The sequence below is a fragment of the Gopherus flavomarginatus genome, chromosome 1 (assembly GCF_025201925.1).
Source record: "Gopherus flavomarginatus isolate rGopFla2 chromosome 1, rGopFla2.mat.asm, whole genome shotgun sequence".
In the NCBI taxonomy this organism is placed as follows: Eukaryota; Metazoa; Chordata; order Testudines; family Testudinidae; genus Gopherus; species Gopherus flavomarginatus.
The window spans coordinates 341328459-341355520 of record NC_066617.1 but is presented as its reverse complement, the minus strand read 5'-3'; the positions used below and the strand labels follow the sequence as shown (position 1 = coordinate 341355520).

The 27062-nt window shown below is 40.5% G+C and overlaps 1 protein-coding gene across 2 annotated transcripts in view; it reads left to right on the top strand.

Moving 5' to 3' along the window:
- Positions 1-27062, top strand: part of ARHGAP42 (Rho GTPase activating protein 42) — a 596304-nt gene that overhangs the window by 47278 nt on the left and 521964 nt on the right. For both annotated transcript variants that reach the window (XR_007772629.1, XM_050940918.1), the window contains exon 2: positions 18148-18243. Coding sequence is in view for 1 of the 2 variants with exons in the window: in XM_050940918.1 (XP_050796875.1) it covers positions 18148-18243 (96 nt within the window). In the remaining variant the exon portion in view is untranslated. The remainder of the gene's footprint in view (positions 1-18147; positions 18244-27062) is intronic.

Below are 27062 nucleotides of genomic sequence, written 5' to 3'. Positions count from 1 at the left end.
TTTGATTTAAAAAAAACCAATAAAACTCTTTTCATTCTGATATTACGAAAGTAGTTATATACACTAGAGTCAGGGTTTACAGTTAAAGAATAAAATGTAATATAGCATGTATCCTGGAAATCTCAGTCATGATGGAAAGTTGCCAAATCGTTGAAGTTGGTATGGGAGGATATTCTCCCTTTTTTTGTCTTTGACCTTGCACTTATCTACTTGTACAGGTTTGTTTTATCACCTTATTGTTATGGTTGTTTGTGAGTTGCAACTTATATGCGTAGACAACGATCTAATAATTCCCTGCATAGTCTATTTGCTTTCTAATTAAGTGCAGAACCCCTGTTGTTATGCAGACACCTGAAATCTTGGGAAGAAAGGACTCTTTCTTTGTAGCAATAAGATCACAGAAATAAAATTCAGCAGAGAATGTGGGAAGCTCTACAAACAGACAGAGCTGCACCACTTAACACAGATGGAACCCTTCACAATTGGTTGCCAAACAAAAGCTTCAGATAAGCAGTGTTAGTAAGGAGTGTGTTGATACCCTAAAGATCAGAGTTACAGTTTATATTGTGGGATTAATATTGGCAAACATTTTGACTTTTAAGGGGTTTTCTGGCACGTTTTCTCATGCTGGTCAGAGTCACGGTGGACTAACCTTTGAATGTGAATTCCCTTTTCTGCATTCTAAACTAATTTTCCTAGACATGCAAAAATATCTTATTGGCAGAATTAGAAGAGTAGATGGGGAAAATGTAAACTGGATAAGAGGCTAAAGCGTTAAAAGAGAAATGAGATGGGGAATTGTAGTTTTTTAACCTTTCCCTGTATTATACCGTACATTTAAAACAGTCAAAGTCTTGGGATATGTGGCATGATGTGGTTAAAATGGTGGTATATTTCAATGAGACTTGCAATCACTAAAAATCTCCTCCCATTAGATATCCTGAGACTGTGCCTCATTGTCTTCTACAAGAATACTTGGGCGTCCATTATTTAACCACTGAGAATATCCAAAATATTTAAAATTAAAATGACTCTAATATATGGAGAGTGTGTGTGTGGGGGGGGGACACTTGAATATAATAGAAATAAGGAATTGCAAATTGGATGTCTTTGCGATATATATATATATATATAATCACTGTTCAATCATAGTGATCCTGTTAATGTTTGAGCAGGAGGATTTCTACATGCTTACTAAAGTGAATTAAAAATAGTGAAAAGTTCTCATGAAAATGTTCATCAATAATTTCAAGCAGCTTTAAAGCTGTATTCAGCCCCAAAATAATATAATGTATAAAGTGCAGTTTTTTAGTGTCTGCTGTGATGTGCTGTCCCTTTCAATGACAAAGTGGAGATTAGTTTCCCGAAATGTTGAAGGGAAAAATATTGAGCTGCAACATGGAAAAGAGTTGTATTCTTTTCATGTTGCACATTCTTGTTCCGTTGGTTGCAATTGGCAAAGGCCAGCAGCATGATTAATCTAGCAAATAATTCGGATAAAGAGTTCATTGAAGATGACAACAAAAGGCTGTGTCAGAATAGACTAACGATCCTTGTGCCCTTAAATCCTTGGCAATGTACACTTAGCCCTGTATCTCAGTGCAGTCCTTCCTGTCGTGCTGTGTCTTCTTTTGGAGGTGGTAGGCAAGCAGCCAGAACTAGTTCCATCTGTCCGTGCAGGCAGCCTCTTTTCTGTGCCAGCTTGCCAGATCCCTGTTCTTATAGTGAATGAATTACTACTTCAGAACTTTGAAGATGATAGTTAAAATAAGAAGGAAAGATACATTTCATTTGGAATGGTCATTAAAGTTAATTTGATCCTGGGAAGTAAATCAGTTGGAAAAAAGCAGAATAACAACTGTCTAAAATCAATAAAACACACAAATGTGCTTCTAAAAATAGATATGACCTAGAAGACCATGCTTTATCAGATAGCATGGCTTAATTCATATTCTAAGGGCCATACTCACTAGAAAAGACCTGAGCTGCGGAAACAATTAAAAAAACTGGCCTTGGCTTCCTTATCAGGATAAGCAACTTGTCTAACTATGGGCTTGGCTACACTCGAAACTTCAAAGCGCCGCTGCGGCAGCGCTTTGAAGTGTGAATGTGGTCGCAGCGCCAGCGCTGGGAGAGAGCTCTCCTAGCGCTGCACGTACTCCACCTCCTCATGGGGATTAGCTTTCAGCGCTAGGAGCCGCGCTCCCAGCTCTGTGGCACTGTTTACACTGGCGCTTTACAGCGCTGTATCTTGCAGCGCTCAGGAGAGTGTTTTTTTCACTCCCCTGAGCAAGAAAGTTGCAGCGCTGTAAAGCGCCAATGTAGCCAAGGCCTAAATTATGCAAATTTTTCTTTGCATTGAAAGTGCACATTAACATGCTGTCCACTTTCTGCGAAGTTCTTTATGTTCAAAAACAGTCACTCCCTAAATAGCCTCAGGACAAGTTTTTCAAACTGATGAAAGGTGGTTAACTACTCTACACATTTGTAAATCACTAGCTGGGTACCTGTTCCACTGGCAAAACACAGGGCTGTTTTAAAATACCATTTAAAGGGAAGGGTTCTCTCTCTGTGATATATGATGGCAATATTCGCACACTCGATGTTATCCTCTTTTATACTACATTGAGGGATTGTAAAACCGTTAAAGACTTTGTTGGGTGGGCTGTCTTGCTGTCATTAGGACCTGTCTTCTGTGGTGTGAAGATATCAGAAGATGTCCTGAGCATCAAAGGTACATGCGTGCATAAATATGACAGGAGAGCGAAGTAAGAAGCAGAATAGAAAAAGGAGAATTCCACGTGAAATGGTGGGAAGAAAACAACAACTTTTGTTGTGAAACTGGATTTTTTAATGGGAAGCTCCAAAAAATAGGGTCAGAAATTTCGGATATAATTTTCCTAGGTAATTTCTTGTACTATTACTGTTTAATCTTTCATACTTCCTAAGCATAATCATATTGCCAGCTGATGTGTGTGCAATCTACGATGTGGAAAAAGTTGTCTCACTGTGACATGTTCTCTTTTAATCAAATTGACTGTAGCAAACACAGCAGCTGTTGAAGTTCAGCGCTTCTCAGAGAGACACTCTTTTTGCTACAGCATATTACGGGATATTGATATAGTTTGCCTGTTTTGCTGTTCTTTTGATATAAAATAATGAAGTCAAGTTAATGCCCAGTTTATCATTAAAGAAAAAGATGTGAGACAGCATACAGTATTTAATTTAAAGACTTTTACCTCATGTGATTATTTTCTCAGATAAGTGTCTTAAGATTTGGATTTATAATACTGAAAGTCATCACTTAGGGGCATATCTTTTAAAATGCTTCTCTGCTCCTTGCATTTTGTACAAATGCTACAGTAGCACCCCCTGTAGCTACTGTTTGACAGTCACGACAGCATTTCCATTATAAATGCCCTTCCTCATGGTTTTGTATAACTTGGATATTAAGTTGTCTGTGGGCTGAGCCTTGATTATAGTAGGCCAAAGAGTAACTTATTTTTAATAATTTTTTTCAAACTCTGTGATACCGTATGAAATTCTCAGAGGGAAAACAATACAAGTCTCTGAACTGGACAAGTAGTTCCCTGAATTTTAGGGGTTATGCACCACTTTATCTTTAGGCTGATACTATATTAACCAGCTACAGCTACCTCTTTTTGTGCACTTAGGGTGGCTTCATGCTCCAATCTTGTGGTTTGGAAACGGGGGGTTTGGAGCTGCCCAAGATTAATTGTACAAGAGAATACGGAGCTTAATGGGACCTTGGCAGCTCATCGAGCATTGAACCGCAGTACATGGGCTCACTAGGGAGAGCGTACATGGAGAATCAGTGACAAAAGTGTGAAATAACAGATACAACTGTCTGCACCCTTCTTGGTCTTTGGACTTTCCCCAACTTCAACTGATTGAAGATGATGATGGTAGCAGCAGCGATAGGGGATTGGCCCCATCTTCCCTTTTAATCAAGGGCTTAAATTGTTACCTGTGCTCAGCTTCTGTTTCCCTAAAGGCAAGAGGTGTGTTTCCCCCAGAATGTCCAGTAGTAATTAACTTCAATTTAAGTCACCAGTTTAGTCTGTCTTAATTAAAACAATGTTTGTGTGTGTGTGTGTGTGTGTGTGTGTGTGTATGCGGGGTGTGTGTGGCACAGGGAAGGACGGGGCAGTGAATAGAGTATCGTAAAATAGAAGACAAGTGTAATGTAATAATGATCCAAGTGTTACTAAGTACACTAGAAATTTTGTTCCACATCTGCAACTATGCTTGTGAAATTCTTCCTCTTTCCTTTCCTGCCGCCCCCTCAGTGGTCCCTTGTGTTGTCTGCCTGTCCCAGGCAGTTTCAGCCAGAGCTTCCTTTTTTAGTAGTCCAATTCACCTTTTTCTGCCTCTGCATTGCTCATTGTGGTTTAACCCATGTTTCTTGTGACTAGGTTTCAATGTCAGTTTCCCTTTATTCTGGGCCATATGTAATACATGAAGCCAGTCTGGTGACTGATTACCGTCAGAAGAAAGGTCTGTTACTGTCAACTAATGGTGTTCCTCCTCCTTTAGATCAAGTGGGTAGGGGCTTTTGCTTTTGATACCGTGTGTACTGGGGATCGATTTTGTAGATTGTCGCTGTGTGCGTGTGGCTACATTACACATGCATCAACAGTGGAGTGTTAGAACCAGTCTGACTCTCATTGAGTTGGCCTTGGCTTTTCTTTGTTCTTCCAAAGGTCAGTCTAGTAGAAAAGACTGTGCCTACTAACTTCTGGAAGCTTTTCAGGCTTCCTGGATGCTGTGTCTCTTCTAGAGCTTAATCCTTATCCTTAAGGATTGTGCTGGACCTGACACTCTAAATCTCACCTCTTCCAATGAGTGAAATCTTTGACATTCCTAGCCCTATTGCAGTTCATTTGGGATCATTTACTTACCTAGAGCACCTCACTCATCTTGTATTCTTTTGTATTCTTTATTTATTCTTTATTGTGTATTCTTTATTATAACTCGTAGTGAGCTTTTGTAGGCAACTTGATATCAGGTAGGACAGAATGAATAGTGGAAAATATAGCTCTTCAGGATAAACTCTTCATTCCATAATTATAAATGGTTGGCATAGTCTTGGCAGGTCAGCCCAATCTCCATGAGGAAAGTGAAGCCAAAAGGGCAAGGTGCCAGATGGAAGATTGCATCTTAGTCCCTATACCCTGCACCAGCAGCCATGCCTCTGACTGTGGAGATCAGCACTTCCTCTCCTTAAGATCATGTATGGCAGGCACTGGACACAGCACAGATGCTGCCAGTGCCAGAGTGTGGTTAGAGGCCTTCAGGACCAGCTCCATTCCTGTATGTCCTGACCCCAGGGCATGCCAGCTGAGACCTCCAGGAGAACCACAGACCCATATGACTCAATATTGAAGATTAATGTGGCTATTTTTCTTGGTCAGGGACATGGTGTTTCTAAATGGGGGAGACTTTGGCCTGAAGCTGTGGCCTCCTCACTACACAGTCTCACAGGGCATCAAGTCCAGGCAGACATCATCTCAGCCTCCTCATTTGGTCACAGTAACTCTCATCATGGTATCAGGCCAACAAAAATGAAGAATTATGAACTGCAGTTTGAGACCCTAAGTGTCCTGCGTGCTTTCACAAGCAGTACTAACCTAGGTGGACGGTATTGCAGAAATGGTCCCTCCCAACTCAAAATCAATATAGCCTAAGGACTTTGCCCTGGAAAGCAAAAAAAATAAGTAGGAATCAAATCTGTTTTATACAAGTATATGGCCCTTTGCTCCTTAGGATCTAACACTCACACAAATTGGTTCCCAGCTATCTTAGTGATACAGTGGCAAACTTTATGGAAAGCTGATACTATTCAGAGTAATCAGAAAACTCAGCTTACATGCATCTGACAAAGTGGGTATTCACCCACGAAAGCTTATGCTCCAATACATCTGTTAGTCTATAAGGTGCCACAGGACTGTTTGTTGCTTTTTACAGATCCAGACTAACACGGCCACCCCTCTGATACTTGACAGCTTACAATCTTGGCTCTTGCCAGACTCCATAGAAAGGAGTACAAGCCACATGGCAAGTCAAAGCAGCAAAGTATCCTGTCGCACCTTATAGACTAACAGACATTTTGGAGCATGAGCTTTTCGTTACAGATCCAGACTAACACGGCTACGCCTCTGATACATGGCAAGTCAAGTAGTCCATGAAGTACTACAGGAGAAAATACCTCTAGGTACTTGGTAGCCAGAACAAACAGAGGATCAGTAGGTGCCCTCTCTTACTTCAGAGCTATCTACAGGTCTCCCATCCAGCCCTCTCTGGAGTTAGATCCCTGACTGGTGCCAGACTCTTTCAGTTTGGGAGCAAAAAGAGCTTCCTGTACCTTTGATCAAATGAGGTGAATGGACATTTGTCCAGAGGGTCATACCCTATGGAGCAGTGAAAGAGCTACAGGAACTGCCTTATCCCATTCCCAATCTCAGGGCTGTCTACACTGCGAACCTGCTTCTAAAATCCACACCCCTGAGACATGTAGCTATGTCAAGCTAACCACTGGTGTAGCCAACAGAAGAATTCTTCAGTTGACCTAGCTATTGTCTTTTGTGGAGGTGGATTAACTACAGAGATGGGAGAATCCCTCCCATCCCTGTAGTGAGTGTCTACTCTGAAGCGCTGTAGCAGTTTAAGTGTAGACGCACCTTTAGCAGCCCATGGAAAGGACACAACATCATCGACTTCAGGTCAGAGGATTATAACCCACTCCTTCTTCTATTTGTAGCCCCAGAAATAAAAGACAAGCAATGCAAGGCCCTGTCTGAAGCATCTAAGTACGTTCCATTAAGGAGGCTTGTCTTCAAAACATTCAATTTATCATCCTCAGATACTTCTGATGTTTAGCCATTGGATGGCAGCCTTTTTCTTTTTCAGCTTCAGTTTCTCAGTATTTGATCTGATATGTTCTCCCAGGGTCTCTCTCCAGTATCATGTAATATTTACTTTAGGGAAGAAGGAAATTCACTTATCTTCCTGGACAGTTTCTCTGATCCGGGTTCTGCACAAAGAGAAAAGTGAAGCAAACACAGAGCGATATGGTTCCTGGAGTATTTTGGGTTCAGGACAAATGCAGACACATGGTGCCAGGGAAGTCAACCATAGGCCTGGACTGATGATGAATATCGTCAGATACAAGGTTTCATCTCAGTAGAATGTTAACAGAAGGCCGCCATGGAGGAAAACAAGTGGTGTCACATAAAACAAAAATACAATTCTTATAAGAGTCTATTGGGGGAATTATGATCTCATATAGAGGCATGTTTCAGTGATCTTGAGTTTTTATGGCTCCTATCAGTAAATCTAGATATTCCTTCTGCATCTCAACTCTTGGCAGGTCTAGTTCCAATTGTATAGTATTCATTCCCATAACTCCTGAATGCAGAGAATGTGGGTGGATTGTTTTTTGTTTTGTTTTTGGTTTGTTTCTCACTCCCCCAAGGGACCTTTCTGGTCTAGTTCAGGGAGTGGGTACTATGATGTCCTGTCCCTTTAAATGTTTGAGCACTCTCCAGGTCTTCCCAGTGGAAAGCCTCACTTTCGTGTTAGTTTCAGCTTCTGCTGCCTGAACAATAAAGCGAGCACTACAGACAGCCTTGTCTCTATCAGCTCCCATTGGGTCTGTCTCTATCTCCTTCTCTGCTGGGTCCAAATGTAACAGGTACCAAAAGGAGAGCACAGTATCCTTCAGCTGAAACACAATGATTCCTTGAGGTCTTGAAGCACTGCAGCTTCCATGGATAATGGATCCTTCCAGGTTGTGACAGTCAATGTGTCGATAAGCTTTTTATAATAGCTGGAAAGAACATGATTAGCCTTACCCAGAGAAAAATTCTTCTGTCCGAGTTGGAATAAAGTTTTCTATTTCTCTGGGCGCTACCCACACAGGATATGAATACACAACATTTTGGAACCCTTCATAGTCAACTTCTTAGCCCAGGTTGACAGACTCAGGTTATCCAGGCTTGTTGCTAGCTCTCTAAAAATAGCTATGTAGATAGCACTTTATGTTGCAGATTGGGCAGGACCTTGGGCTCTGAAGCCCCCCCATTAGGCATCAGAGCCTAGTGCTAGAGTTGAGCCACAACTTCAAGGCAGTGCTTACACAACTATTTTTACAGCATTAGCACAGGCCCGGCTAACCTGAGTCTGTTGATTTGGGTCAGCAAGCTTGCTCACACAGGCTCCAAAATACCATGTAGACATACCATAAGGGGAGATGAACACTAGGATTCACACGGTAAGATTTGTATAGTAGCAGAGTGGCTCCTCCACTGCAAAAAATCTCACCTATCATAAGTCAATTTGGAGGCTCGTGATCAGCCTCTGTGCATCTGGAAACAGTAAATAACGTGCCCTGTGACCTCAGTATTTGTCAGGACCCAGAATGTGAGGTGGTGAATGACATATTGCGCAAAGCTGGGTAAGGCCCCTGCTATGTGTCTTCCCACTTCTTCCACTGCTTCCCCAGGACAGTACAAATGATAAGTGTGAAAGTGGCAATGATACTGTTGATGTCCTTCTCACTGAAGAGACTTTGGCTCTCAAGCCTGATTAATCTACACCTGGGTATTTGGATGCCTTTCTGGGACCAGAAAAGTTTAAAACAAAGTTCAGTGTACTCCAAAAGAGAAGTTAGCAAATAAAATTTATTCTCTTGGCTGGTCCAAAGTCCATACTTTAACTCCCATGTTAACCAGTGAAACTTAACCTTCATTTTCTCCAGGGCTTTATTCTGTATGCATAGGAGTGTCCAAGCAAAAACGTCAACTCTTTGTAGTAAAATGTTCTCAGCACCGTAAAGATAAGTAAGTTTTGTATAAATCCAACATTAAATTTTTCTGTAAGAACTGACCTTATTTCAGCACCACAAGGTCATAGAATATGACTTTGGAATCTCACTCTGATCTTGGCGGCACTACTCAGATTGAACCACTGTAAAGGGCATCAGTATACTTCTGATCCATTAGAGTAAGTCTCTTTACGGTTGCAGTCTCCAGTCAGATGAGAGGTTATTTACATTAGAAATTGTGAGCTTTCTGTAGCGCGACCTGTATTGTACTTCTAATTCATTCAGTCTTAGCCAATGTCCTTTCCCTTTTTTTTTCTTTTGGCAGAAGTCTTCTCCATGCCTTAATGTCAAGGGAAAAATGAGAGGAATACTTATATATAATTTACCTCATTTTGGATGTTCACATTTAAAGGATGATCATGCTTCATGCCCTGGAGACACACTGCTATGAAAATCCCATTGTAATGGACCATACATTTTCCTATTTTTCATACTATCTGTGGTCACCTGAAAAATTCCTTTTGTTTGAGTAACAAGGTCCAGAGATCCTGGATACAAATGAATCATCCAAAATAGAGATGGAAATTGACACCCATATATTAGGGTTTGTTTTCATTAGGTGGAATGTGCCTTGCCCTGCCCTAGGATAAATTGTCCTTTTTCCTCAAAGTATATATATCTGTAATTTAAGAAAGTGGATTTAAGTTTCCCTGGCACTGGAAGTTATCTCAGCTGGAAGGAACTTCCAGGAGGTAGGACATTTCCCTCCTGCCAGTGAATGGTAGGTCTGTTTCTGTCCCTAGCTGTAAAAGCAAGTTGGAGTACCATTGTAGTGAAGCTCTGGACCTTATTGTTCAAAGAAAGGACATTTTCAGGCAAGCATAGAACAGGAAAATGTATCCAAGTTGTCCTTGATTTTGAAATAGATTGAAACGTGGCTGTATTAATCAAATTGTTCTGTTCCTTACAATCTAGCAATCGCAATCTGTACTTGCAGGGAAACCTCTTCCTTAAGTAAAATCACTGTCTAAATCCAAAACTCAGGCAGGGAATTGTTTCTCTTACTACTCATAGACTCATAGACTTTAAGGTCAGAAGGGACCATTATGATCATCTAGTCCAGTGGTCCCCAACTTGGTGCCTGCGGGTGCCATCTATGTGGGCCCACGTACTGGCTGGCCGGCAAGCATCTGCTGAAATGCCACCGAAAAGCGGCGTCTTCAAGAGGCGTCACCGCCGAAAAGCGGTGTCACCAAGAGGCGTCGCCGCCGAAATGCCACCAATTTTCGGTAGCATTTGAGCGGTGACGCCTCTTGACGTTGCCGCTTCTCAGCGGCATTTCGGCGGATGCTTGTCAGTCGGCCATGGTCTTCGGTGGCTCGTCGTCTGGCGCCTGCCACCCGAAAAAGGTTGGGGACCACTGCTAGTTTGACCTCCTGCACAATGCAGGGCACAGAATCTCACCCACCCGCTCCTGTAACAAACCTGTGTCTAAGCCATTGAAGTCCTCAAATCATAGTTTAAAGGCTTCAAAGTGCAGAGAACCTTTCAGCTTCTGCCAATCTGCCCTAGAGGAAAATTCTTTCCCAACCCTAAATATGGCGATCAGCTAAACCCTGAGCATGTGGACAACACTCACCAGCCAGATACCCAGGAAAGAATTCTCTGTAGTAACTCAGATCCCATTCCATCTAGCATCCCATCACAGGCCATTGGGCATATTTACTGCTAATAGTTAAAGACCAGTTAATTGCCAAAATTAGGCTATCCCGTTATATCACACACTCCATAGATTTATCAAGCTTAGTCTTGAAGCCAGATATGTCTTTTGCCCCCCTGACTCCCCTTGGAAGGCTGTTCTAGAACTTCACTCCTTTGATGGTTAGAAACCTTTGTCTAATTTCAAGTCTAAACTTCCTGATAGCCAGTTTATATCCATTTGTTCTTGTGTCCACATTGGTACTGAGCTTAAATAGTTCCTCTCCCTCCCTGGTATTTATTTCTCTGATATATTTATAGAGAGCAATCGTATCTCCCCTCAACCTTCTTTTGGTTAGGCTAAACAAGCCAAGCTCTTTGAGTCTCCTTTCATATAACAAGTTTTCCATTCCTCGGATCATCCTAGTAGCCCTTCTCTGTACCTGTTCCAGTTTGAATTCATCCTTCTTAAACATGGGAGACCCGAACTGCACACAATATTCCAGGTAAGGTCTCACCGGTGCCTTGTATAATGGTACCAACACCTCCTTATCTCTACTGGAAATACCTCACCTGATGCATCCCAAGACCACATTAGCTTTTTTAACAGCCATATCACATTGGCGGCTCATAGTCATCCTGTGATCAACCAGTACTCTGCAGTACTTCTCCTCCTCTGTTACTTCCTACTGATGCCTCCCCAGCTTATAACAATAGTTCTGTTATTAATCCGTAAATGCATGACCTTGCACTTTTCACTATTAAATTTCATCCTATTACTATTACTCCAGTTTACAAGGTCATCCAGATCTTCCTATATGATATCCCGGTCCTTCTCTGTATTGGCAATACCTCCCAGTTTTGTGTCATCCGCAAACTTTATTAGCACATTCCCACTTTTTGTGCCAAGGTCAGTAATACAAAGATTAAATAAGATTGGTCTCAAAACCGATCCCTGAGGAATTCCACTAGTAACCTCCCTCATGTACCAGTTCCTTTAATATTCTTGGATGAAGATTATCTGGACCCCCTGATTTCGTTCCATTAAGCTGTTCGAGTTTGGCTTCTACCTCGGATGTGGTAATATCTATGTCCATATCCTCATTCCTATTTGTCATCCTACCATTACCCTAAGCTCCTCATTAGCCTCATTAAAGACTGAGGCAAAGTGTTTGTTTAGATATTGGGCCATGCCTAGATTATACTTAACTTCCATTCCCTCCTCAGTGTTTAGCGGTCCCACTTCTTCTTTCTTTGTTTTCTTCTTATTTATGTGGCTGTAGAACCTTTTACTATTGGTTTTAATTCCCTTTGCAAGGGAAAACTCTACATGGCTCTTGGCCTTTCTCACTTTATCCCTACATGTTCGGACCTCAATAAGGTAGCTTTCCTTGCTGATCACTCCCATCTTCCATTCTTTGTAGGCGTTCTGTTTTTTCTTAATCACCTCTCTGAGATGCTTGCTCATCCAGCTTGGTCTACAATTCCTGCCTATCATCTTCTCCAGTTTCTTTATCTTCTCCCTTTCAGAATCCCAATCAGTTAATACATTGACTAGACTGTTCTGTTGTTTGTAAACATTAGTGGTCGTCACACTTACTGGGCTAGCTGTAACTCTGACCCTCTTGGTCTCAAGCCTTGGGCTGTCACCACTCTTGAGATGGAATCACTTGATTTTTCCCATTCTCAGACCAGGTGGCAGTCCCCTGGTACTCACTGTGATTGCCTTAGCAGTCTGCTTTAGGTTCAGACCTTGCAATTCTGTTCCCTCTAGGAGCAATGGCAGTGATAAGAAGAGACCAAATAACCTTCAAGCAAAATATTATTTAGTTATAAAAAACCGCTTCAGAGAAAATATCTTAAATAATAACAGAAGTTAAGTGTATTTAGCTTTCCCCTGAGGCTTATTCTCTGGATCTGGGAAAGCCCAACTTCTTTAACCTCTCTCAGCCTTTCTCCGTGTACATCTTTTGACAAGTGACCCTCTGCTCCCCTCTGCCATCTTCTCCTGCCTGAGAAAGTCTTTATAACTGTTTAATATTCTTTTATTCTCCTGGCTCATAGCTTTGGCAACCAAGTCTTGCAGTATATTGGAGACAGGATCCTTGATGCTAACAGCTTACCTCCTTGTCTTTCAAGTTTGTTCTGGGGTATCCTTATCTAGATCTATTGTGTTGATTTCCTGTTTGTACTTCCCATAGCCCCTTACTAAGTTAAATCAATACCATCATACAGGAAATTCTAATAACCCTTCCATAGTTGTGCAGTAACATTACCTCACTGGCCAGATCATATACAGCAGTGGCTGTCAACCTTTCCAGGCTACTGTACCCCTTTCAAGAGTCTGATTTTTCTTCTGTACCCCCAAGTTTCACCTCACATAAAACTTACAAAATAAGACATACAAATACAAAAGTGTCACAGCACACTATTACTGAAAACTTGCTTACTTTCTCATTTTCACCATATAATTATAAAATAAATCAATTGGAATATAAATATAATACTTACATTTCAGTGTATAATATATAGAACAGTGTAAACAAATCATTGTCTCTGAAATTTTAGTTTGTACTGACTTTGCTAGTGCTTTTTATGTAGCTTGTTGTAAAATTGGACAACTGTCTAGATGAGTCGATGTACCCCCTGGAAGACCTCTGGGTACCCCAAGGGATACATGTTCCCTGGTTGAGAACCACTGATATACAGTGTTCATATAATTATTACACCTCAGTTTCTTTTTGAGATTATTACATTATTCCGTGGCCATCAGAGTGATCTAAAAGCATAGGCTGCAAAGTTAAGAAATGGGATGATGAAAGGACTCACGCCCCTTTTTAGAAGTCTGAGAAAAGCAATGGCTCCTTTCTCTCTCCCTCGCCCTCTCTCTCTCTCTCTCTCTTTTTATTTTTGGAAGTATTCTCTCTTTCCTTCTCATCACTTTGCCATCTTCTTTGATTTTGAATTCTGATCTTCTGAGGCAATTGGCCAAACAAGAATTAGTGAGTCTAAATCAGGATTTAAAGTGAACAGTACTGCCTGTCTTGTACTTGAAGCCCTAGGCCAGTGGTCCCCAACCTTTTTGGCTGGCGGGCACCAGCCGAAGGACCACAGCGGTGGTGGAGCACCCGCCGAAATGCTGTGGCAGTGACGCCTCTCGATGATGCCACTTGCCGTCGACAAGCGAAGTCATCGAGAAGCGTCCCTGGCGAAATTCGGGAGCGACGCCTCTCAATGACATCACTTGTCGACAGCAAGCGGCGTTAGCGAGAGGCGTCCCCGCCGAAATTTGGGGGCGACGCCTCTCGATGACGTCACTTGTCGATGGCAAGTGGCGTCAGCGAGAGGCATCCCCGCCGAAATTCGGGAGCAACACCTCTCGATGACATCACTTGTCGGTGACGTGTCATCATCGAGAGGCGTCCCCACCGCGGCATTTCGGCGGGTGGTCTCCCAGGGGCCAGGACGCAGGCGCATTAAAATGCATGGCGCCCGCGGGCACTGCGTTGAGGACCACTGCCCTAGGCTCTCTATCCTGAGCGAAAGGATTAATTTCAATGGGAGTTATTTCTGTCCTCTAGGAGAGTGATTCTCAACCAGTACACTTACCCCTGGGTACGCAGAAGTCTTCCAGAGGGTACATCAACTCATCTAGATATTTGCCTAGTTTTACAACAATCTACATAAAAAGCACTAGCGAAGTTAGTATAAACTAAAATTTCATAGACAATGACTTGTTTATAGAATCATAGAATCATAGAATATTAGGGTTGGAAGAGACCACAGGAGGTCATCTAGTCGAACCCCCTGCTCAAACCAGGACCAGCACCAACTAAACCATCCATTATACTGCTCTATATATACTATACACTGAAATGTAAGTACAGTATTTACATCACAGTTGATTTATTTTATAATCATATGGTAAAAATGAGAAAGGAAGCAATTTTTCAGTGATAATGTGCTGTGACACTTTTACATTTTTATGTCAGATTTTTAAGCAAATAGTTTTTAAGTGAGGTGAAACTTGGGGGAACACAAGACAAATCAGAATCCTGAAAGGGGTATAGTAGTCTGGAAAGGTTGAGAGCCACTGCTGTAGGAGACAGAATAGGCTCTCTTGGGAGTAGTACCGGGTGAAGGAAGTTCCAAGCACCCTCTTCCTCCCTTGCACATCTACATCAACAGCTGGTCACAGTCTGGTCCTAAAATAATGCACTGAGTTACTAATATCCAAGTCAGACATTCAGTACAATGTGCTCTCTCTGTCCATGGGAATTTACAGACATAGAATATTTATGGTAATGGTTAATCCTTTGCACTTTGTACCACTTAATATTCTAGAATCTTAGTCCTTTACGAGTATTATTTAAGCCTCGCACCATGCCTTCAGTGCTAGTTTGCCGGAGGGCTTTAATGATTTACTCTATGGTAATTTGGCGGAAGAGCCAGTAATAGAACCCGGGAACTCTGTCTTAGTTTATGTAAGAGCAAAGGACAATCTGACTAGATCCTTCTCATAGCTACAAAACAATTGACTCCTAAGATTAAGTATCAGAAGTTAATGTAATAAATTCAGATTTTTTAAAAGAAACAAAAATAGATTTTTTTTACTGCATAAACTTCACAAGATACTGTCAGATGTACAAAGCAGAACTACTTCTAAGTTGTCAAAATAATACATTGCTACTGTTAGATGATTTTCATACACCTAGGAATAAGAAACATGCAGTAAGCTTGCGGTACATTCACAAATGTATACTTAACTCAGTTCTTAATAGAAAATATATTATGCAGTGCATTATGGAGACAGTACAGTAGCTCAACATGTTGAGGGGCTACCAGGTGAGCCACTCTTTTTAATAACTGTAATCCTACTTCTGATATGCTTTTTTTGGAGCAACAAGTGCCAGAGTGATATGAAGGAGAGAGAGTCAGTTATAGACGAGAAAATAGAATTTATAACAGCAAAATGATGAAACTTCATGTCTGGGGAAGGAAGGAAAGTGCAGGTGGTGCACCGAAGGAAAGTGCAGGCGGTGGTCTTTTAAACTGCATATAAGTAATGAATAGCTGTTAATCCAAAACAAACATATATAATTGCACTATAGATACAGAATGGTAGAAGTGCTTAATGAAAATGCTTTGCCAAATTATGTTTTTTAAATAATGGCTGAATAATCCGGATGTATTGGCTTGTGTCTTACTTCATAGCAATTGTATTTTCTGTATTTAAAATAAACCATAAGACAAGGGGAAATAATATTTTATATATTTCAATAGCATATAACTTTTGTAAAGTCATTATCTTCTGAGTTTCTGTGTTTTTTTTTTTTTAATTTTGTACCAAATTAAGTCTTCCAGGAGAGTCAACCACTTGGTAATAGGAAAAATAGCTTATTCAAATGGAGGCCTGAATAGTCCCAAAACTTTTCTTATTTACAAAGATAACTTGTGTAGGCAACTTCTGTGTCTACAGCTGTGCATTAGATAACCATATTTCATTCCTTACTAACAGAAGAAAAGGTATTCATATCTGCCTTTTCTAAAAAGGCCCTTTATTTTCTTTAAGGCTGATGCACACCATAGCTGTAAGCAAAAATGAATAAATAATGAGAGGTTGAGTGTGGTGGTGGCATCTAATTAATTTGATGCCTACCAGCCAGAGGCTGATCTGAAAGAACCAGGCACTGACCAAGGATTGGGGCAGCACCTTAGTTGGAATTCCAGCAACTGGGACAAAGGGAGTATTCCCATCGTTTGGCATCCTCACTCTTTTTTTTTATTATTGATCCCTGGCTTGTAGCTGTCTGGAATTTAAGCTCTGATTTCAGTGAATGTATTGAAATCCTCTTTATCATCGAGGCACATTAAAATTAACTAATACATACACGAAATTCAAAGGAAAATACCAGCATAATGCTTAGGTCCCCCTTTGCCCTTTTTTATTCCTTTTTTGTGTCCTCCCCTCCCACTGTTGCTTTGATGCATATACCCCAGTTCCAGATTGCCATGCTCCAAGCCCTCTCTTCATTCAAGTGTCTCTTAAAGTGTGCACTTCCTTCTGTGTTGTCCCGAAAGAGCTAGCTAAAAACCAGTGAAAACCCACAAAGCTATCCCCATCTTTTGGATTTCCAGATTTCATCCATTGTCTGTGCATCTGTCTTCTAGATTTGAATATCTTCGGGGAAAGGCCTTTATTTCAGTGTGCTGCACAGCACCGAACATGCTGTCAGTACAAGACATTGGGACAAAGTTTCTAATCAGATTTGTATACTCCAGTGATGCACTGGAAATAGTGCTTAACTTGGGTTTTGGTAAAACTCTTTCTCTCCCTTTCCATACTGAGACGTCTGTCTAGATATTGCAGACATCAGAGTTCAGGTTGTCTATTCATTTTTCTAGCTTCCAAACTGATGCTATAGATATCTCATGAGGACTGTGGAAGGTCATCCTCAAGCAGTATTTTGTCTAGACTGATAGAACTCTGATCATTCTTAATACATGTGTTCTCACTTTTCGTCTTACCTTTACCATTACGTATTTTTATAAAAAGAGAATAATATTTTGGTCACACTGGTATTCCATATTTATGAATGCTTTGTATTGGAACATTCTTATTGCTGAGATCAAATCTCGGTGCTGTGAAGTTTAACTTTAAAAAAGTCAAAGTGCAGATGTGTGTTGTCACTGTAAATATCATTCAACTAAAGTAGTCCATACATAATGAACAAGTAATTGAAAGTACATGTTTTCCAATATCTTTTTTCAAAAAAGTCTCTTCAGAACATTATATGGTATTGTGTTTATATTTAGTTTTTTTTTTAAATAGCTGTCATGGAAAACTTTTACTGTGGGAGAAGTATATTAAAATAAAACTCATGGTAACCTATGGGCGCAATCCTGCAATCCTTCTGCATGTAAGAAGTCCGTGTTTGCAAGTAGTACCACTGCATACACTAGAACAGGGTTGGCCAGCCTGAGCCTGAGAAGGAGCCAGAATTTAGCAATTAACATTGCCAAAGAGCCACAGTAATATGTCAGCAGCCTCCCATCCACTCTCCACCCACCCCCACTCCCAGTGCCCCCCACCCACCGGCAGCCCCACCAGTCAGCGCCTGCCCCTGGAGCAGAGCAGAGGGTTGAGCAGTGAGCACCCCATAGCACATTGGAAAGTTAGCATCTGTAGCTCCAGCCTCGGAGCCAGCACCTATGCAAGGAGCCACATATTAACCTCTGGTGACCTTCCTGCAGCTCCGGAGCCACAGATTGGCCACCCCTGCACTAGGACTACTTATTACCACTGAAGCTTCAGATCATGTATCAATTTCTCTTGCTTCAAGAAAACAAGAACTGAGGATTATTCAGTATGAATATGATTCTCTTTGTTATGGCTGAGATTTAGGAATTTAGTTTGCTTCAGTGACTTTTTGAGGCATAGCAAGCAGTTTGCTTTGAGTGATATTCTCTTATTTTATGTGAGATTATTTTTCTAGAAAGGAAATACTGTAAGCAAAGTATAATCTCACTATATGAAACTTGCATATACTGTGATATAGTTATTGGAATAATTGTAAGACTTGTTTCCTTTTTCTTTATCATAGATCTATCCATAGCAGTGCAAAAATTTTCCCAGTCGCTACAGGATTTTCAGTTTGAGTGTATTGGAGATGCTGAAACAGATGATGAAATTAACATTGGTAAGTATGTTCTGTACTTTCAGCGCAATAATATTCCCATGTTTACAAAATGTAAAAGATTTGATTATAACAATAAAGGTGTAAACAACACACTCTTTCAGAGTTCATGCAGTTAGGGTATGTCTGTGCTACAGATTCTACAGTGGTACAGGGTCTTTTCCGTTACTGTAGCTAATACATCTCTCTGAACAGCAGTAACTAGGCTGACACTGATCTAGCCATGTCTGTAGCCAAGGTTAGGTCAGCTTAAGTACAGTGCTGCTTGGGGGTTTGAATTTTTCACACCCCTGAGTGACACAGCTACATCGATCTAAATTTTATATTCAGACCAGGGCTTAGTTGTATATATAGGAGAAAAACCCTGGAAAGCTGTTGTAACACTTCATTTATCTTTGTACATCAAAATGTGCCGTGTGCGTATGCAAAATGTAGCTCAGCCCCTTTAGAATGCCATTGAGTCAAGTATGATTTGTTTCAAACCCTGCTCATTCTTGTAAATGAAAACCAGTTTTAACTGGGCCATTGAAAGGCATCCCTATTCCCTAGGAACAAGCTTCCTGTCCATTTTCAGTTTTCTTGCTGCAATCATTTTGTCCCTAGACCTTTTCAAATAAAGGGCAAAAAAAATTTTTTTTTTTAAATGGGAAAAATGTGCAGTGAGTTTTTTTTCCTTACATGCAAAGACCAAAAAAAAATTAACACTGAACTGATTTTTCTCAAACTAAAACAAAATAAATAAAAAACTGCTTCAAGCAGACATCAGGCTTGAAAAATTTCAGCCCCAAAGGGATGATTCATATAGTTTTATAAACTACTTTCTAATAGGATGGACACACTTTAAATAATGGTAAGGGATCAATAATTTTCTAGATATGGAAAATAGGGAGTCTCCTCCCAAGATCAGAAACCATGGCTTAGTTTTCTCTTTTCAAGGTGCAGTTCCTTGCTCAAACAAAAATAAATAGCATTACACAAGCACTTAAATGTGCCACATCAAAGTGATAGCCCTGCTTAAGAATGAAAGGTCATATGCTAATGAAGTTGTCAAAAAAGAACCCAGTTGAAATAATGGTGATTCAGGTAGTCGCACAATAACGTAAATAATAATTCGCTCAGATGGGCACAGGTTTGTGTGTCAGTAAAGCTATATATAGTGAAGAATCAGCTGGCATCTACTTGGACTTTCAGAATGCCTTTGACAAAGTCCCTCACAATAGACTATTAAGTACTCAGAGTGCTGAGAAAGAGCTGTCATAGACTAGAAACTGGCTAAGAGACAGAAAACGAAGAATGGGGACAATGGTCAATTTATAGCATGGGAAAAGGTCAGGAGTTCTGTACTAATATATATTAATGATTTGGTGAAGGAGTGAAAAATTAGGCAGAAAAATAGCAGATGACATGAAATAATAAGGAAATCCTTTTTTATTTTTTTGCATAGCACATAATTAATCAGTGGAGCTCATTGATGCAAAATATTTGTTGAGGATAAGGCTTCAAAAATGGATTAAACATTTATCCAGACAGTTATAATATAACATTCTGTGTAAAATATATTTAAAACAAAATCCTGATTCAGACATAAGACATCCTCTAGGGCTTAGAAAGAAACTTCCCCTATGGGAAGTTATTTATAATTGTCCTTGAAGTTTTCTTTCATATTCCTCTGAAGCATCTGGTACTAGTAACTGTGAGAGGTAGAACACTGGAATTAGATTTACATGTGGTCTGGCAAGCCATATTTTCCTCTGTAGTTCAGTAAGAAAGTGTTCTACTTATGTGCCAGAGTGGTCATAACTGCAAGTGAACTGACTTCCCTGTACAGATCACACCAAATTGCCAGTCTGTTTCAGTAAGCGCTGAGAATTTCATCAGCAAAAGCTTTATTCTGCTCCAATTCAAGTCAATGGAAAAAACCCAGTTAACATTAATTGTGCATAATCAAGGCCCAGTGTACCATCTTTCCATGTCCTTATATAACCCTTATCTTCAGAATCTCAGATTGGTTCAGCTCTTCATAGTGATCTAGTAGGCTTGGGAAAGGACCCAGAGTGAATGTGTGAAATGTTCAGGTACCTGTTCTTAGAGGCGGTGTTCAGAGCAATGGCAGACCCAGGTTTTGCAATCAGGGCGCTGATCACTCAGACAGCATCATCCTCTCCCACACCATCTAATCTCTGTCTGGTGTGAAAAGAAGACCCTGAAGAGGGCGGGAGGCTGGGGAGTGAGCTGACGCACACTCACCTAGTAGCAGTGGCTTCTGTCTTGTGAGCATTGTGAATTGGCACATGGGATTGCAGTGCCATTCAGGTTTGGCCTGGCTGCTGACCATCATGACTGATGGGCAGTTGGGTCAAATGTAAGTGAGAGTCATTGTGGCATAGCATACAGAGTCACAGCACCACATGATCTCGTGTGCTATGTTGCAACAGCCACAGCAGGGAGCCACCGCTACCAGGCCTCAGGAGAAAAGGTGTCACATGTTCACCTAAAAGTTGCCATGGGAGCTGTCGACACCTCCCTTCCCCCCCCCCCACTCCCACTCCTTTATTAGCTCCTCCACTGGTTCAGAGTTGTGTCTGAACTGAACATTTAGAGTCTCTACACCCTCTGGTGTCAGATGGATAGCCAAATATTAATATTTTGAGTCCTCATGGGGCTGAAAGTTAGGAAGGCAATTCAAACCACTTCAGTCTAGTGCCTCTATTTAATGGGTCTGTCAGTGAGATAGATGTGGCATTTTTGATTTTGAAATCTTTCTTAAACAGTGTGATCTGCGAAATTTACTGGTAGACTTAAGCCGGAGAATTATCTACATAAAAAAAATGTTTTTGAGATGAACACTTTCAGTAAGTAGTTAATTTCTATTTACATAGTGGATAAACAGCCACCCCTTACAGATTTACAGTATGCCAATGGAATAAACTTACAGAAATTGCAGGGCAATATAAGGTTGAATTACAGCCATACTTATGACATATGACTTATGACTCATATGAGTATGAAACATAGGCAGATTCATCCCACAAGGTATTGTGGCTGCTCACATCTGAGTTTTGTATGCCTTTATACATTTTGATATATTCACAAAGCAGAAAATAATTTTGGTTATCAGGGCCACCAAACATTTTTATCTTTTCTGTATTTTACACTGTCTTGAGATGATCTGTGGTTATCCCATTAATAATTGTGGCCTATTTTGTAATATCGTTTAGTTTTTTTGCCTGTCTCACTTTCCTTTCTCCTCCACATTGTATTTGGCAATCTCTTGATGTTTTTATGGTGGATAAGTCGAGCTCATGGTCTAGTATCATACGTAGAGTGTGTATTTAAAACTTACAGTACCTTTCAAAGTTGTGTAACCTCAAAGTCAGTCAATATTTAACTTAAAAAAACCCCAAACCAACAACTTTGAATTACTTTAGCCTCAAGTGATTAAAAGGCGGTTCTGACTGGTCTTAGTCTGGATCCTAAATGTGTTGAGAAAAGGGTATTTTCTTTGGATGTTAAACAGGCATTTAAAACTATTTAGGAAGAACCAGAAAGTTCAAGACGTTTGACAGCTGATTTATTTCACTTCACGCTTCAAAGACAGGATTTCTGTGTTCCAAGGCAGCCATTTCCTGGTGGATTGTCATATGCATCAAAGAAGCTTACAGGAGCAAAATGTAAACTGGCAGGAATTGAATCCCAGTCTAATAGGGCTTGAGGTGATATTGTGCACCTTTATGGAATAAGCCTCAGTTTTTGATCTCCCTAAAGCAGTGACCTAGAATTTGGTCCATATCTTCACATGCCACTACAAGCCTGATGTTTGCTCATCATCAAAGACAGCTTTGTACAGATGACTCCTACTATCTTTGCCTCCTCTCTCCTTTATCTCAGTGGTAAGAATACTACTTCATTGTTTCTACAGTTCCCAAGCTGCTATTACTTGAGATTTCAGTTTTGTTTGTTTAGGGTCAACCCTCCTGGTATCACTAAAGTCTTTCACACTTATCAGAATATCAACTGCCCCATCATTATTGACCCTTGGTAGTGACTCCATTGGTTAAGGTTGTGAAAAAAACTCTTTTGTAAGACCAGTCTTGGAAACTTTCTAAACAAACCTCCTTTCTGCCAGAATGTCATTATGTGTACCGTAGGAAAGAAGACAGTATGGGAAGATTTGAGTTGAGTTGCACAACCCATTTTTAATATAACTTTTAAGGGAAAAACTACCAACTTTTCATTCTTTAAATGTGCGTTAGATGATCATACCTCAAGATCATCTTGATCTAGAAACTTTCATTTCTTTATATATATATATTTTGCTTAGAGGAGATCTAATGTGCAGAATTACTTTTTACAAAAATCTAGAAAATTCCTATATAGGGTCACATCAGTCCTGTTAACGAGGGGCTGAGAGGCCGATTAGGTCACCTGAGAGAAGGAAGACCAGGGTTAATTAAGAGTGAGGCCAAGCTGGGGAAGGGCTGGACCAGAACAATAAAGGCAAGAAGCTGAAAGTAGAAGGGGGCTTCAAGGGAAGGAGGCTTCAGTCATTCCCTGGGATGAGGTAGGCCATCAGGGACAAGGAGGAAGTAGAGAGGGAGAGTAAGCCTTCATATCCTATCCTGGAGTAAGGAGTCTGGTAAGAAACTACAAGAAGCTAGAAGGTAGTGAAGTAGCCACAGGGAGTAGAGTAGGCTCCTGTGGTAAACCCAGAACCAGGCAAAAGAAGGTAGAGAGAATTGGAAGGAAGAAGCCCAAGGAAGCAGCAACAGGGATGAAGGCTGCGGACCTAGATTGCAGTTTATAGGTTGGAACCTAGTGTAGCAGGCGATCCTGCGTTCCCCTGCCAGCCACTGGTATAGTGGCATAGAGCCCCGAGCTGAGGTTGAACGCTGTCTGGAGATGGCATTTGTACAGTTGTCTTGCTGGACTTTAAGTATCAGAGGGGTAGCCGTGTTAGTCTGCTGGACTTTGTAACCCTGAAAGGGGTGGACTAAATGGCCAGGTTATCAGACGAAAAACTACTGTAGAGTGAGAAACGAGCAACAAGGGGGGATCTGGTGCCACAAGAGTTATGTGGTACTAAGGGGGGGAGGGATAGCTCAGTGGTTTGAGCACTGGCCTGCTAAACCCAGGGTTGTGAGTTCAATCCTTGAGGGGGCCATTTAGGGAACTGGGGTAAAAATCTGTCTGGGGATTGGTCTTGCTTTGAGCAGGGGGTTGGACTGGATGACCCTCTGAGGTCCCTTCCAACCCTAATCTTCTCTGATTCTGTGTTCCCAGACCTAGACAGAAAGAGGTACATTAGCAGTGAGTGGCAACCCTCTTACAAGGAATTTTTGTTCAAGTAGCATAGGTTGTATATATCAATTAATTTTAAGCACTGTTGTGAGAGAGGTGTGCACAATGGTCAGCTTTAAGAGTTTCTTCCGTGTTGAGATGCACAACAGTGTTATAAGCTCTGGCAGGAGTGCTTATTTTAAGCAGAAGGAGTCTCTTAGATCTAGAATTATTTTCAAAATGGTGGAAATATTTTAAGCAGATCTGGATGAAAAGTAAAACATGTTTGTTTCAACTTACCTTTCTTAAAAAACATTTTTAAGTGGTTATTGAAAAATTTCACTTCCAGAAAACTATTGATAAACTTCAAAAAGCTTTTGATATCATAATATTTGTTTAAAAATGAAATAGTTCAATAAATTATTTTTTTAACAAAATTTAAAAAAAGTAGTTTTTTTGTTGTTTAAATAATATCAACTATCTCTAGTTTTAAGTTTGACCGCTGCATATGTTTAAAAAATTGAGTAAATTTGTTGTTCTTCAAATAACCTTAACTTTTACAAACCTTACAAACTTTTACAAACCTTAATTCTTACAAATTCAGGTTTTTTAAAATCTAACAAATGAAAATGCAATACGTTCTATAAACATACTGACTCCTATATCTCCTTTATGGTAAGGAATGTGGAGACAGGAGTATTATGAGATTTAATATGTAGAGTGGGTTCTATAAAGATGTGTTAAGAGGACTACATGTGTATGTATTCTGAAGCATACAGTTTCTGACAGAGTGAGAATGTAAAATTTGAAATAGTAATAATGAAGTTTTCAAATTATTGTGGCAAGATGTGTTGCGGTAGGCATGCTATGGTGGTGAAGTTGGTGTATAGAGAATAAGAACAATATTATGACTATAATAAAATTGCAGGTATAGTTGGGCTTTTTAAATGGTGTCACTAGCCCTTGATGAGTGAATTCACTGATTGGTATTCTGTAGGCTATGGAAAAAAAAACAACAATGAGGAATCTGGTGGCACTTTAAAGACTAACAGATTTATTTGTGCCCAAATAAATCTGTTAGTCTTTAAGGTGCCACTGGACTCCTCATTGTTTTTGTTGATACAGACTAACACAGCTACCCCTCTGATACCTGTAGGCTGTTGGTGAGTGGGGGGCGGGGGAATCACCCATGCTGGAACTGTGTATGATGTAGCAGGGGTGGCTATAAGAATATCAGATCTAGCAGGGGATATAGGACAAGAATAAAGGTTGTTTGTGGAATTGTTGTTGATCAGTTACCTCACTTTCCAATGGTTAATCTATAGTTAAATCTCTTCAGTGTTTTCAGTTAGAATGTTGTATTGTAAATATATTTTGTGGTCTGGGAATATTTCTTGTGTAACTCTAAGCTGTTTAGTTGCCCCATATCTAGGCATTATATCTACACATTTTCTACAATAGTTAATGCAGTTAAAGCAGAGCTACTGTTTGTGGGATCAAAACAGCAGGTTCATTCACCCATCAAACATGCACTTTGGGTAGCTTTACTTCGGCCATTTAGCACTTTCTCAGGAAGAGATATTAGGGTGTGCTCTGACTCCAGACTGAAGGCTTGCTGCTTTTCCCAGAATACCAGCTGTTAACTAGGCCCTCCAGACTGTTTTTAATTATTGTACATCTTTTTTCAATAAAAGGCCTTGATGTCCTGGAGTGATAATGTGTTATGAAATTTAGTTGTCTTTTAGTCTATTTGTTCTTTATTGAGGTTCCTGCTAAATATATATTTTTAAAATCTGATATACTGTAACACTCTTTCCTGCAATCATTTTCTTTTGAAGATTACTTTTTGGTATGAGAATACAATAATCAAAATGAATTGTCACAGGATAAATGTTAACTATCTAGGTTGTAAAAAATGGCTTCTGAAGGATTCTTAGAGGCTGTTTGGACTGAAGTGATGTGAAGAGGTTAATAATCCAGAGCTGAATTTGTTGTGTTGCACTGAGAGAAAATTATTACACAAGTTTTATAGGCAGAGCTGGTAGCACTGCCAGTTATTAAGATTGCTCATTATAATACCCTAGTTTTGGTTGCATATATCTGTGCCAATTAAGCTGAAATTTTCATTCCAGTTCTCTGCCTGAGGCTGAATTTGTTTCAAAAATTTCAGCCAAAATGATTGAAAAAGATGTTTGGTCCACATTACATTCTGATGACCTTTTCTTTGTTCTCTAGTGCCGTCGTGCTTTGGAGGAGAACTTGAAATTTGGCAGTAAGGAGGCCATTTGCTGTCCTTATGAAAATCCATTCAAATTTGGTTGAGTAATAAGTCTTTGAAAAGTCATCTGAAGTTCACACATGCTCAGTAGACATTTCTTACTTTTTAGTATCTAAATTCCCCAAAGATTCCATTTGCATTGGGCTGAGCAGGACGTCCCCTGCAATTGCATATCTTGGCTGCTATGGGTTGTGTCAGGTGTGCATCTGGTAGATTCAAGAAACTGTGTCTCCTGTGCTCTCAGTGATCTTTCTGCTGGCCCTACACTGTGTGGAAAAGGAAGCTGTCTGATTCAGATGCACAGGAGAGAAGACCTGGACCAGTGGGGAGGTTTGGGAGGAGGAGTAAATTGAGACAAAGAGCATAGGTTGAGGAGACTGGGATTGGACGCTGGCAAGGAAAGGGAAATGGAATCTGGCATTGGAGTGGTTGGGAATCGGACTGGGTGCTGGCAGGGATAAAATCAGATTAGATTCTTGGGAGGAGACTAGGACTGAAGGGGAGTAGATGGGAAGGAGACAGATGTGACAAGGAGTTAAGGTGTCTGGAGTGTCAGGATTGCAAGTAGTTGAGCAAAGAGCCAGGGAAGATGCGACGCTGCGATATTTCATGAGGAGCCCAGGGAGGGAGATTAGGACAGGGAGCCGATGAGCAGAGAGGGGACTGGCGCCAGCTGTGGTAGTGGGAGAGAAATTGGATGAGGAGCTGCTTGGAGACTGAGACTGGCTGGGCAGGGAGACTGGTACTGGCTAGCTAAGGAGAATGGGACTGGGTTGAGGACTGGCAGATAAGCAGGCGACAGGACTGGGACAGGTTAGAAGGGATTGGGTAGAAGGGATCATATTTGGGGAGACGGGTAGGAGAGTCTCTGTGCCCACTAGACACACTCTCCTCCAGAGCCTGGAATGGAACTCAAGATTCCTGAGTCACCATTCCTCTGCTGTCAGCAAGTATTTGTGGAAACTAGAGCTGTCATTAATCACAGTTAACTCATGCAATTAACTCAAAAAAATTAATCACGATTAAAAAAATTGATCGCACTGTTAAAAATAGATTACCAATTGAAATATATTAAATATTTTTGGATGTTTTTCTACATTTTCAAATATATTGATTTCAATTACAACACAGAATACAAGGGTACAGTGCTCACTTTATGTTGTTATTTTTTATTACAAATATTTTCACTGTAAAAATGATAAACAAAAGAAATAATAATTTTCAGTTCACCTCATACAAGTACAGAAGTGCAATCTCTTTATCGTGA